The sequence below is a fragment of the Mastigoproctus giganteus genome, chromosome 7 (genome assembly GCF_048544385.1).
Source record: "Mastigoproctus giganteus isolate SK-2022 chromosome 7, ASM4854438v1, whole genome shotgun sequence".
Lineage (NCBI taxonomy): Eukaryota > Metazoa > Arthropoda > Arachnida > Uropygi > Thelyphonidae > Mastigoproctus > Mastigoproctus giganteus.
In genome coordinates, this window is record NC_143581.1 from 147,773,321 (window position 1) to 147,787,336 (window position 14,016).

Consider the following 14,016-nt stretch of genomic DNA (forward strand, 5'->3'; position numbering starts at 1 on the left):
ATGCAAAAAATAATTTTGATATCATATACTTGGATTTTAGGAAAGCTTTTGAAACTACTACACAGGGAGCAGTACTGTAGAAATTGGTGCAGTATGGCATTAAGGAAAAGTTGCTACAATGGATAAAAGGATGGTTAAGTGGGAGAAAACAGAGAATGCAATCAATGAACACTGCTCTTTGTGAACTAATGTTATTGGTATAGATCACCAGGATTTGGTATTGAGCTCATCGTGGTTTTGTATATTTATCATTGATATTGATGAAAGGTATATCAGGATTAATGTCAAGGTTGGCAGGATTGTTAATGACAGTATGCTACTGTGAAAGAATCTAGAAAAGTTGAACAGATGAGCTGAGAAGTGGCAATTAAAGTTTAATATTGACAAATGCTAAATACTGCATATGGGTAGCAGTAACCCCAGAGATAAGTACTAACTATGTAGTACTATACTCAGGGTAGTGGAGGAAGAAAAAGATATGAAGTTTTCTGCACAGTGCATATAGGCTTCCAGAGCAGGTCAATGGGCCCTGTGAATGATATACAGGAATTTTGCTAGCAGGGATATGGAACTGATTATCCCATGTTATAAGGCAATGGTCAGGCCACTCCTTGAGTACTGCATGGAGGTCTGGAGGCATCTTTTTACAAAGGATGTAGAGCTGCTGGAATGAGTACAGAGAAGGGGAACAAAGGGGTGCTCTTACAAAGAAAGTTTAAATTCTGGAAATTGTGGCATCTGGAGACTAGGCACCTGCGAGGTGATCTGATTCGGTTGTATAAGGCTTTCAATGGTTTTGAGCAAGCTCAATGCTGATGGGATTCTTCCTTTTGTTCAGATTATGTACTTGAAGGAGAATAAATTCAAGCTGAGGAAAGACAATTGCAGAATAGCTGTGTGAAAATTTGCTTTAATTTGTGCATAGTTGATTGCTGGAACAAACTTCCATCTGTTGTTGTTGTGAAAGTTTGATAGTTTAAATAGATTCAAGGAAAAACTGGACAAATTTTTGGACTGAATGGGAAGGGTTTTTTTTTTGGCTGATGTTGTATAAGCTTCCTTTCTTACGTCATGTGCCACTAGTAATGCTAATGCTTTTCCTCTTTTGTATTAATGAATTTCCATTGACTGTGGGTAGTACTAAATCCTATCCACAGTTTGCTGATGACAGCACATTACATTCCACCTTCTAGTTTGAGAAACTTTGCTCCACATAAACAGCTTCAACTTCTTGAATATCACTTATCAATTCCTTAAATGCTGATCTGCAGGTAATTCCCCAGTGGGGCAAAGATAATAACTTAGTGGATTTCAGTCCTGTCTTATATCTCACAAAAAGGATTCAGCTAAGGTAAAGAAAGGCAACATGAGAATGACTAGAAACGCAGATAACTTATGCAGAAAATTAGTTTCCCAAAACTGGACTCTAGCACTGCTCACTAGGTAAACAGACGGTAGGTGTTATTGGTCTGGAGCCGAAATCGAGAAGGATATATTGGTTGAGAGGTAGGCGTGGCAAACGATGAAATGATTGGTGGTGGGCGCGACAGACGACAAGCTACTGTGTAGTCATTGGTTGGCATTATAATGAGTATTTATGAGTAAAGAACGGTGCATAATAGTTTTGTGATGAACGGTAAACAGGTAATAGTAGTGATGAATCTTTTAAAGATGGAAGAAATTTGTAAGGAAAATAAAACGTTGGTTGATTTTTTGATGAAAACTAAATTAATAAAATTTTCGTTCTGTTCATTTTTATGTCCTTCATTATGTTTTTTTCTCATTATTAAATGCAGATTTTTGGAGTTCATGAGTGTTTTTACTATATTGTTGATTTAGGTTTGGTTACGAAAAAAGGAAAGGTTTCTTTATTTTTCGTTATATTTCGTAACTTGACCTTAAATGATAGGTTAGGAATTAATGGAAAAGGTTTCCTTATATTTTGTGACCTAACCTTAAACGTTAGGTTAGGAAATAACAGGAAAAGAAAGAAAGAAAGATTCTTTATATATATTTATATATATATATAGTGAATAGCTATTGACATTATGATATGTGTATATCCGCACGAGTGTCTTTAAAAATAAAAGTACAATAATAAAAAATTAATATTTTATTAATAAACAATTCAGTTCAACAATAGGTTATCACCTCCATTTCGGGAGGGGTTCAAGCTCCCATGGGATTCAAGTGGAAAAAAAGATCAGGTGTAACCTGACCTTTTTTCACCATTAGGGCATATTATCGAACAAGAAAATAAAAATAGTCATAAAAAAATTTATTTTTTTATGAATGTATTTCTAAATATGACTGTGATTCTAAAGAAAAAAGGCTAGGTTACCCCTTCCACTTTGTGAGGAGTTCAAGCTCCATATATATATATACATATACACACATTATGGTTCATTAGGGCAAGTTACCATTAGTGCTGAGTGCTACTAAAGTGAATCTAAACTGATGTTATCGTGTGTTGTCTTCATGCACCAATCAGCACATCGTTTGCCACGCCTACCTGTCAATCAATATATCATTCTCGACTTTGCTCCAGACCGATAACACATACTGTCTGTTTACCGAGCAAGCAGCGCTACAGTGCTGCATCGGGAAACTAATTTTCCCCGCAAGTTATCCGATGTTTCTCGTAGTGCTCGTGTTGGCTTTCTTTACCTTTGCCAAGGATTCTTCTGCTCCTATGCTTATCTTCAATGTCAATTCGATTTCTAGGCAAGATCATTTATCTCTGTTAGGGATTACCCTGACTTTTAATCTCTCTTGGCATAAATAAACACATCACAAATATTGCTTCCTCTGCACCAAAAATCTGGCTTTTCTCTTCTGCTCTCAGTGTTATTTTTATTACGAACAGCTACTCGCTCTTAAAAATTGCAAATGCATGGAATATTTGAACATTTTTCTTCCATAATCTCTCTCAGGTTTGTAGATTACATTCAAAAGATGAGAGTTAGATTAATTAATGACTATCTCTTACAAAGCCTCTCCACTCTCTGTCTCATAGATGTTTTGTTTATGCTGCATGCTTTTTCTATAGATACTTCAATGGGCACTGTTCTTCTGAATTATCTTCCATAATTCCCGATCTCTCTTCCAAACCAGTCTGAACATGTGCCATAACCAGTCAATATCCTTTTACTGTCCAATTTCTAACTCAGAGAACCATCTTTTCTTTTTCCTCATTTATTCCTTTACCTTCCATTTTCTGGAACAGTCTCCATTCATAATTATTTCCTGAAAATTACAGACTACAGAAATTCAGGTCTAATGCTAACAATATCTTCTCTCACCTTCCCAACCCATGCATGGTACTAAGTACTATTGATTTTAATACCTTTTGTGCTTGGGGTTTTCATTAAAAAAAAAAAGAAAAGGGAAAAGGATCAACTGTCAAGGAGAGCACCCAGGGGATATTTAAAACCATGACAGCAGTGGAAGGGAGAAAAAAGGATGCAGACTAAAGACCAATTTAGACAAATTATTCTATTGAGAGAGGCAAGGAAAGCAGTTAAACTGATAAGCAGCAACAAGCCATCATATATGCTGAAAAATTTGTAGGGAAGCGTTCTGTTGGAATGCAAACTGAAATGACTGTTCCACCAAAGGCATGAGTAAAGGAAAAAAAAACCAAAAACGTAGTTTATTTTTTTATTTTTAATTAATTTATTATTATTTTTTTTTGTGTGGTGCAGCAGGACTTACTTGCACCAAATGACTGATAGCCTGTGCCTGGATACAGAGTCCATTTGAAAAGATGATGTGAACAATCGTTTTCTTCCTCTCAACTGGAGTGAGAACATAAATAACATTTCTGCAGGGGCAAAACAATCTTGTTAATAGCTTTGACTTGTGGAGGCACTGCAAGTGAGAGATCAAACCCTTCAATTTGTAAGCTTAGTATAATAGAAGGAATTGTCTTGTGACTAACCCATAAGTGATGACATGGGGTAATACCCCTCCAATATATTTCACACACACATATATATAATTTAAATAAGAATAAATGTAAAAAAAATAATTTTATTTTATTTTGTTTGTTTGTGTGTACGCGCGCATTTTGTTTTAAAAAAATCACATTCCATTGTACTCTTCAGTACCTCTAAATGAAATTACAAATGGTGGGTCAGCTGCAACAAACTCTAGTTAAGTTCAACAACTGTAACAGCCATGCTCAAAATTCCTTCTGAGTGGATTTCGGCTCTGTCCAAAAATTCATACTTTTTGTCAAATGGTATAGCCGTGCTTATTACATTGCTGTAGATCATTGGTGCTAGAGAAGCTCGCCACAGTAGTTTTATGTTTCTTGCAATGCATACTAAATTGTGTACCAGTAAAGTTTAATTTTTCTTTCACTTTTAGGAAAGTGATTATAATGAGCAGTAAATGGCAAAAATATTTATAAATGAAATGAATAATTTACTATCATTAACTGTAAATATACAATTTACATAATTTAGTATTTAGCATTTAAGACAGTCATGACATTAGTGGCCAGAAAAAACATATGTATGTTAATTTAGAAATATTCACTTAAAAAGAGAAATATTTTGACCACTTAGATTACAAAAATAAATAAAAGAATGCACTATTATCATTAAGGTCATAAGATTTTAAAGTTCCAGAGAAACTTATTGCATCGACAAAAAAAAGTTTTTTCATTGAGAACTATATTTAATTGCCTGTGCTTAAACATTTTAAGATGAGTTGGATCTTCTGTGACATACCAAACACTTATTTCACTACACACTATTACTGTCGGGCTAATATACTTAGTTTTATAGGTCTGTTTTTGTTTTTTTTTCAGCTTTTTTAAAATCTTAAAATAATTTTTATAATTTAGTACAGCTCGCTGAAGAGTGAATTTTGAAACTTGTATGTTTATGGTAGAAGTGGATTCCTTTTCATGACAATGAACTAATACAGGATTTCAGAAAGTAGAGAAAAAAAAATGTTATCATAGTCATGCTTTGATCCATATAAATTTTGGAACTACGTTAAGGATGCCTCGAGATTGTGTGTGAGATTCATGTGTTCATTATTGACAGAGCAATTACTTTTACTTATGTATGAAAAATTTGTAAAACTCATTTTTCAACAATCTCATTATTCTAATACCAGTATAATTATGGGACAATGCCTTATTTTCATGTCCTATCTATGGTACATGTACAAATAAAAGAATTAGTTATTTAAATTACTTTTATAATAATATTTTACTCTTCACTTACCTTCACAGCACATCTCACCACTTGTTTTTCTTCTCTGATATCTGTAATTTCTCCTTCATAAACCATTCCGAAAGATCCCTGTCCAAGTTCCTTGAGGAGAGCAATATTTTCACGTGGCACTTCCCATTCATCTGGCTCATATACTGAAAATGTGGGAGAATGGTTACATTTTGAAAACATTAAAAAAAATTAACTTTTTTCTTATTGAGAGAGAGAGAGAGATTAGCTGCATATAAAAATTTATATAATTCAGTCTCAGAAAAAGAAAATTTCATTAATTTATTTATATGTGAGGCTAATATAAATATTTATGCATATGAATGCATACTTATATTGCAAATATAGCTAACTTTCGTAAATCCAGCGATACAGTCTTTACAGGATTTTTGAGATCTAATATTCTAAGAAACACGGGTCATAAAGTGTACAATTGCATGAAAGATTATGTAGTTCAATCTAATCAAGGGAAATAGGTAATTTCATTTGCCCACTCATTGTAATAATTCACACGATGTCTATGTGTCATTTGATCACTTTAACTGAATCTGGGTCATGTCTTGCTTGCTTCAGGTTTGAAGAGAAAGATGTTCTTCATGCAGTAGCACAGAAACAGTGCTCTAAGACAATCATAACATATTTTTCACTTCACAAAAATTTCCTGAGAAATGAACAAACATTGAAAATATCAATGTATAAAACTGAACTCTATTTCACATTAGTGGTGTGGGACCCTCGACCTTAACAGCCTATATAGTATCCTGCTAGTTTACTGATGATGGTGGTGGTTACATAAAGGTATGTATTTGCTATGCACAGTGAATGTAAAGCTCCAGTAAATATTTGCTGTGCAAATCTGTGATAAGAGCCTAAAACAGTAGGATTCTGTCAAAACAAACTGCCTTTATTCCATGGCAATTGTAAATCATATTACAACCATGGGAAACTTTACTCACTGTATTTAACAGTGTGCTGAAAAATCAAATTTCATGATATTTAACTCTTGTTGGTTGTTCCTGATCATGTTGGAAAGAAGCTATAAATCAAACTGTGTGTCATAAATTTTAAAATGGGTATGACAATGCTTAGAATATGATGCTCTACAAACGTTTCCATGATCATTGTTTCAGTAGGTGCTAGAAGTACCCCAAGGTGAGTGATGGACACACTATAATTGCAAAGTGCACAATCAAGAAATGTTTCGTGCAATGAATTTACCAAAATGTTTTCCAGAATTATTATAATGAATGATCCACTTATATCATTGCATGAGTTTGAATGACATTGAGAATTATGCTATTTTAGGATATTACTATGGCCAAGTTTCTGTGGTTGTATATAATATTTACAAAAGCAGATGTAACAACATTTGATGGAATGCAGTTCTTTTTGGTAAAATTACTGAAGAGTGTCAGATTTCTGAAAATTTCAGATTTATGGAGTGTTATTATGTAAGTATTCTTATCCTACTGAATGCAGTAATTCTAACTGAAGTTCTGCACTGTAGATATGAGAATGTATGCCCAATTCACAAAGGGGGATCAAAGGGTGACAAGTAATTACAGACCTGTTAGTTTAACTTCTATTCCTGGAAAAATAATGGAGTTACTGTTAAAGACGCATTGAAGGATCATCTAGACAAGAATGCAGATAGTTCAGACACAGCATGGGTTTGTTAAGGGAACGTCTTGTCTGACCAATTTGATTGAATACTACGATGTGGTCACAAAGGAACTGGATGCAAAAAATAATTTTGATATCATATACTTGGATTTCAGGAAAGCTTTTGATACTGTTGCACATGAAGACTGCTGTACAAATTGGAATAGTATGGCATTAAGGGCAAGTTGCTACAATGGATAAAAGGATGGTTGAGTAGGAGAAGACAGAGAGTGGTAATCAATGGACACTGCTCTTTATGGACTAATGTTATTAGTGGAGTTCCCCAGGGTTCAGTGTTGGGCCCACTGTTGTTTTGTATATTTATCAATGATATTGATGAAGGTATATCAAGCTTAATGTCTAAGTTTGCAGACGATACCAAGGTTGGCAGGGTTGTTAATGGCAGTAATAACAGTACGCTACTGCAACAGGATCTGAATGGCCAGATGAACAACGATACATAGCACTTCACTTACAAAATTCATACACTTTTAAATCTCTGGCCTTTCACAGTGAACTGTTACACCCACAATGAAAGCAATGCAGAGATAGGAGAAACCCCTGGTGCCGTTTTACATCAATATACTTTACACTTAAAGTGTCTTACCTAATGTCTTACTGTACTCACATCTACAGTATTGTCACCATAAACATTTTTGAGACGTGTGTGGATTTCCATATGTGTCACTTCTTCCTTGGTAAGAAATTCAATCACCAATCTTTGCTTGATACTTATATCTGTAACATCCACCATTTTGAACTTTCCGTGTGCTGCACTAACAAGACTGATCACAGTGATACTCAGTATGGTGAAACTAGTGACTACTCAGTGACACGCAAAATGATCTACGGCACCACATTTGAAAGCAAAAAATTAGGAGGTATTACTCTCATACTAGTCTTCATAGTTCCAGGTTTTCACCTCAGAAGACTGTTTGCATTCACTTTTGTTGCAAATGAAACCTTCACACTGAACCAGAACTAAAACTCAGAAAGAGCGTCATTCCAGTATTACTGAGAAAAAATTTTAGGACTTATACTTGATAGGAAATTGACATTCCTCCAACACATCCATCAACTGATGGACAAAGTGCACATGGGGTCTGATCTCCACACCTTTTATTTAATAATTTGGGATAACAGATTGCTGTATTTTACTTCACCTCTTTTGTGCACTTATTTTATGGATCCCAAGTGTATGCATCTACTAGAAACAGCATAATTAAATTAGCTCCAGTTCTAATTGAAGACCAGACCCAGTTCACCACCAAGCCACCCTAAACAGTACTGGAGCATTTAGAATATCTCCTGTGCACAGTTTATATGTCAAAGCAATTGAACTACCTCTGTCAGTTCAACAAATGAAAGTATTGCTAAAATATACTTTTAAACAAAATTCCCAGCCAGACCACCATATGTGGGCATCCATTTTTGAGCCAAGATGGGACAATATTATAATTAGCCATATGGTGCAAGGAGGCCTGAGGCTTATGCTGCACCAGCCACCAAAAAAATTTCCCGACTTATCCTGAGAGAGAGAGAGAGAGAGAGAGGGAGGTAAAGGAGTCACCAAGAAAGAGAAGAATGATCATATCCAGCCCAGGACTCTGGGTGTGCCAAGCCCATACTCACCAGATGTGAGCCCCTATCTGTAACATCGACAGACTGCCAACCCCTCCTTTGGTATTTATGTCCAAAAGCTACACAGAGAACTTAACCTCACGATTGCCAATGTTGTCCAGTCACCAAGGCAAACCTTTCCACGCCGGCATGCTTACTTGCCATCATAAAACTTCTGTATTAATAATGGGGTCTTCTCTATTAATAATTCTATGTACCCAGAACTCGATGCTGCTCACAGAGTTGAATATTCTTACTTCTTGCCTGGCTTCACTGATAGCTCGAAATCAGAATCATCTGTGAGATCCACTGCAGGCTACCAAGATAGCATGGTATCTGAGAAAATTCCCCACGAGTGCAGTTTATACACAGCAGAGTTGTATACTATATAGCTAGAGTTGGACCATATACAAATTAATAATTATCAAAGGGTATGATATACACAGATTCTTTCGCACATTGAAGGCTTTATCAGTGCTTTATCAATGGGTAAAGGGAAGGGTTTTTGCTTTCGTAAAGGCAACTACGATGGTCTGAGACAGTATTTAAATTCTATACAGTGGGACCAACTGATGATGTTACAAACAGCAAATTCAAAATGGGAAGCATTCAAAGAATTAATCTTGGAATCTACTAGGCTTTACATACCAACTAAGAAATATTGTTTAAGGTTTAGGCCTAAATGAATGTCAGATGAACTAATGAGACATATGGCAGAGAAGAAAAATGCATGGGATACATATAAATTAATGGGTGACATGGAAGCCTATGATAGATATAAGCTGGTCTGTAACCAAGTCACAGAGGATATTAGGCAGGCAAAGGCACATTATGAGAAATCCTTGGCAAAGGATGCAAAGAAAAACAGAAAAGAGTTTTTTTTCCCTATGTAAACTCTAGACGGAAAGGGATTAATCAGATTGGTCCACTGGATATTGATGGTTCCACTGTTGATGCTCCTGCTCAGATGGCTAACAAACTAAACAAGAATTTTGCATCTATATTCACACATGAGGAGTTATTCAGAAAGGGGAATGCCAGAGGTGAAGTAAACTCTGACAGTGAGCTAGATGATTTTGTAATAACTGAGAGGAAAGTGGAGGAGAAATTGTTGAGGATAAACATAAAAAAGGCACCTGGGGTGGATGGTATCTATCCATTTATATTAAAGAAGGCAGCAAAGGAAGTAAGCAAACCCTTAGCCATAATTATGAGAGCTTCTTTGGACTCGGGAGGTACCCATAGACTGGTGATGTGCAAATGTGACCCCAATTCATAAAGGAGGATCAAAGGCTGACACAAGTAATTATCGACCTGTGAGTTTAACTTCTCTTCCAGGAAAATTAATGGAGGCACTGGTTAAAGAAGCACTGCAGGATCATCTAGACAAGACTTCAGTTATAGCTCGGACACAGCATGGTTTTGTTAAGGGAAAGCCTTGCCTGACCAATTTGATTGGATACTATGATGCAGTCACAAAAGAACTGGATGCAGGGAATAACTTTGATATTATATATTTGGATCTTAGAAAGGCTTTTGATACTGTTGCACATGGAAGACTGCTGAACAAATTGGAGCAGTGTGGCATTGGAGGCAAATTGCTGCTATGGATAAAGGGATGGTTGAGGGGGAGAAGACAGAGAGTGGTAATCAATGGACACTGCTCATCGTGAACTAATGTTATTAATGGAGTCCCTCAGGGTTCGGTGTTGGGTCCATTGTTGTTTTCTTTATTTATAAATGATATTGATGATGGTATATCAAGCTTAATGTCCAAGTTTGCAGATGATACAAAGGTTGGCAGGGTTGTTAAGGACACTACTGACAGTATGCTGCTGCAACAGGATCTGGAAAGGTTGAGCAGATGGGCTGAGAGGTGGCAAATGAAGTTTAACATTGACAAATGTAAAGTACTACATATGGGAAACAGTAACCCGAGAGTAATGGATCAACTCTGTGGTACTACACAAACAGTGGTAGAGAATGAAAAGGACCTGGGGGGGTAATTGTGCAGGCAGATATGAAGTTTTCTGAGCAGTGCAGATGGGCTGCAAGAGTAGCTCATAGTGTCTTGTCAATGATATACAGGAATTTTTCTAGCAGGGATAAGGAGGCGATTATTCCCTTGTATAAGGCAATGGTCAGGCCACACCTTGAGTAGTGTATACAGGTCTGGAGGCCCCATTTCAAGAAGGATGTAGAGCTGCTGGAATGAGTACAGAGAAGGGCAACAAGATTTGTGAATGGAACAAAAGGTTGCTCTTACGAAGAAAGGCTTCAGTTTTGCAAATTACAGCGTCTGGAGACTAGGCACCGTGAGGTGATCTGATAGAGGTGTATAAAGCCTTGAATGGGTTGAACATGCCCAATGCTGATGGGATTCTTCCTCTTGCTCAGAATAATCACCTGAGAGGGCATAAATTCAAATTGAGGAAAGACAGATGTAGGATAGATGTGCGAAAATTTGCCTTTAGCCAGCGGGTAGTTAGTTGGTGGAACAGACTTCCATCCCATGTTGTGGAAGTTGATAGCCTAAATAAATTTAAGGCTCAGCTGGACAGGTATTTCGAACGAATGGAGGGGTGAAGTGGAAGGTTTTTTTTCGCTGATGCTGCATAAGCTTGCTTTCTTGCATCAAATGCCTCTACTCATGCTAATGATATAATCCTCACTGAGTTCTCAACAGGTTTAAGTAGAAGTTATATTCTCTTTATGCATCGACATTCAACATCTGCTTTTGCTGGATCCCAAGCCACATAGGGATCAGGGGTAATGATCTTGTGGATGCTGCAGGCAGATCGGCACAACCCCAGAATAGCCATAGCCTGCTAAATCCCCTGCACAGAATATAATAGGTAGTAATACTGTAATAGTTAATACTTAATAGGTGCCACTCCTGTCAACAATCATGGCATAGACAGGTCACAAAAAAGTTATATCAGATTAAGCCTGTAATAGAGCTCTGGCAGTCTAGTCTGTACAGCAACTGTAGAGAGAATGTTGTCCTTACTCACCTCCACATAGGACATAGTCATCTTGTGCATTCCTTTTTACTGAGAGCTATGACCCCCATATGATATAATTTTAATTATGATTAATTAATTAATATTAATTAATTATGAATAATTAAAATTATATCGTATGGGGGGTCATAGCTCTCAGCAAAAGGGAATGCACAAGATGATTATGTCCTTTGTAGATGTGAGCAAGGACAACTTCCTCTCTAGCCCCAGGGGCTCACATCTGGTGAGTAGGAACTTGGCACAACCAGGGTCCTGCATTAGATATCGTCATTCTTCTCTTTCTCGGTGATTCCTTTCTACTTCTCTCTCTCTCTCTCTCAGGGTAGCTTGGAAATTTTTTTTTTTTTTTTTTTTGGCAAGTGCAGCATAAGCCTCAGGCTTCCTTGCACTATATGGCTAATAATAATAATAATAATAAATAATGTTTTATCCGATTGTACATGTTATAGAAATGAATATCATATATCTTTTACTACTATTAGTCATTTGACTGAGCCCTATGCACTCAGTGAGATACTCTCTGACAATGACCTTTGTCAGCTTTTTTTTAACTTCTAAAAGTGATAGTTTTGTTTAAACCCATTTAAAATATAAGTAATACCTCTACCAATATTTCTTTACCTCTTAACCCTTTATACCTTTTGACAGATTTTTATACAGTCCTTGATATATCTTTTGATATCTTGTTTACCATTTTGGTTGGTCCCTGAAATCTTTGTCCTCCCTTTATCTTTTCTTGTTTTTATTCTTTTACAATCCTTGTGGCAGTTTTCACTCTTTTACTGTTTTGGTGCATTATAGCCACTGTTGCTGAAGCACCACTGATATTCAAATCTTACCATAAAACATCTGTCCACCAGACAGCTTGTCAACCAGCATGTCATACCATGCTGACCGGACTAGCCAGGTGGGTAAAGTGCCTGCCCGGCAACCCAAAGGTAAAGTGTATTTAGTGTCAAACGGCACCAGGGGTTTCCCCCATCTCCACATTGCTTTCATTGTAGGCATACCAGTTCACTGGGAAGGCCAGAGATTTTAAAGTGTATGGATATTGTATGAGTGTAGTGTTGTGTATGATTGTTCTTCTGGCCATTTAGCCGCTAGACCCCTGCTGGAGCCCAACGTTGCCCACACTTGGTCCCATGGAGGCAGATCAGGTACACCAGTATTGAGAAATTATTTACTCTGGCAGGCCCTGCCACCTAGTTTCCTGAGATTTCAGTGGCTAGGGCCTATGGAAAAAAAAAAAATATATATATATATAATAATAAATAAAAAAAAATTGGGGGTGATGGATGCTAGAATCTAGTTAAGCCGAAAGGGGTTCACGTATGCAGTGAGAAATTGGACACTTTTTCATTGTGTGGGGCGTCACTGGCAATATAGGCAGAGTAGGGAGGGGGGACTGAAGACTGGAGGGAAAGACAGAAGTATGGGGACGATAGAGAAGGCGACCCCAAGGCAGAACAGTGGGGCATGCCCGTGCCCCACCAGGAGAAAAATAGTGGGTGGTGAGGAGAGGAGGAGACAGGAGCACTGTCGCCTCCCCTTGCCAGGGAAGGGAATGAAAGTGTGTTGGGCTAGAGCCCAGCACAGGTCGTCAATAGGGCATGTGGCAGCAATTGCTGCCATTCAGTTTGGTTGTGATGTTTGGGTTTCCAGTCCACTTGGTTGGCTTATGTTTCATTTTCTCAAAGGTTATTTCAGTCAGTTTCAGGATCAAGTCTGCTTATCTCAGTTCTGAGCAGATATGAGTAAGTTTTCATTATGCTGTATAGATTCATTGGTATGGACGCTTTCCTGAGTCTGGCGAGGATGCTCGGCCACCATATTGTGCCAAACGCCCCTGCAAAATCTATTGAGATGACTAGGAAGTATTTCCTGTCACACACTGCAGCAGCAGCATCCAGAAGGGTCTTTAGCGCATCAATAGTCGAGGTTCCAGGCTTGAAGCCAAATTGGTTCGGGCTTGAGAGTCCGGCCGCATTGTAGTGGTGTTGAATTCTTTTATGTAGCAACCTCTCTAGAAGCTTGCTTGCCATGGTAAGCAGGGAAATTGGCCGATACAACTCTGGTTTCTCTGGTGGTTTCGTTGGGTTTTTGATGATAAACTTTACGTTTGCTGTCTTCCAGTCTTCTGGGAAGGTGCATGTAGAGAGACATGTATTGAACAGTTGTAGCAGTAATTGTGGTGCGGTTTCGACTTGTTTTCTTCACGATTTCTGGTTCCAGGAGATCGAGTCCTGGACACTTATTGTTTCTGATCCGTGCAGCTGTTATTTGGAGTTCCTAAACAGTGAAGGGTGCCTCCAATTGCTCCGTGTGGTATTCATCATTGGCTTGGCAGATCTCATGCTGCTTCAGTGTGTAAGGCTGAACTAGTTTGTGAAAGATTGTGTTCAATATATTTCCTATTGACTTGTCCCACGTTGTGGCCAATGTATCCTGTGGCGGTCGAGGGTTTGAATCCCGCC

The 14,016-nt window shown here is 37.5% G+C and overlaps 1 protein-coding gene across 1 annotated transcript in view; it reads right to left on the reverse strand.

Annotated features, from left to right (window-relative positions):
• The window catches only part of LOC150083254 (insulin-like peptide receptor), a 503,669-nt gene that overhangs the window by 125,505 nt on the left and 364,148 nt on the right, over window positions 1-14,016 (reverse strand). Inside the window, exon 19 of the mRNA XM_090378451.1 lies at window positions 5,241-5,383. Coding sequence (XP_090234577.1) covers window positions 5,241-5,383 — 143 coding nt within the window. The remainder of the gene's footprint in view (window positions 1-5,240; window positions 5,384-14,016) is intronic.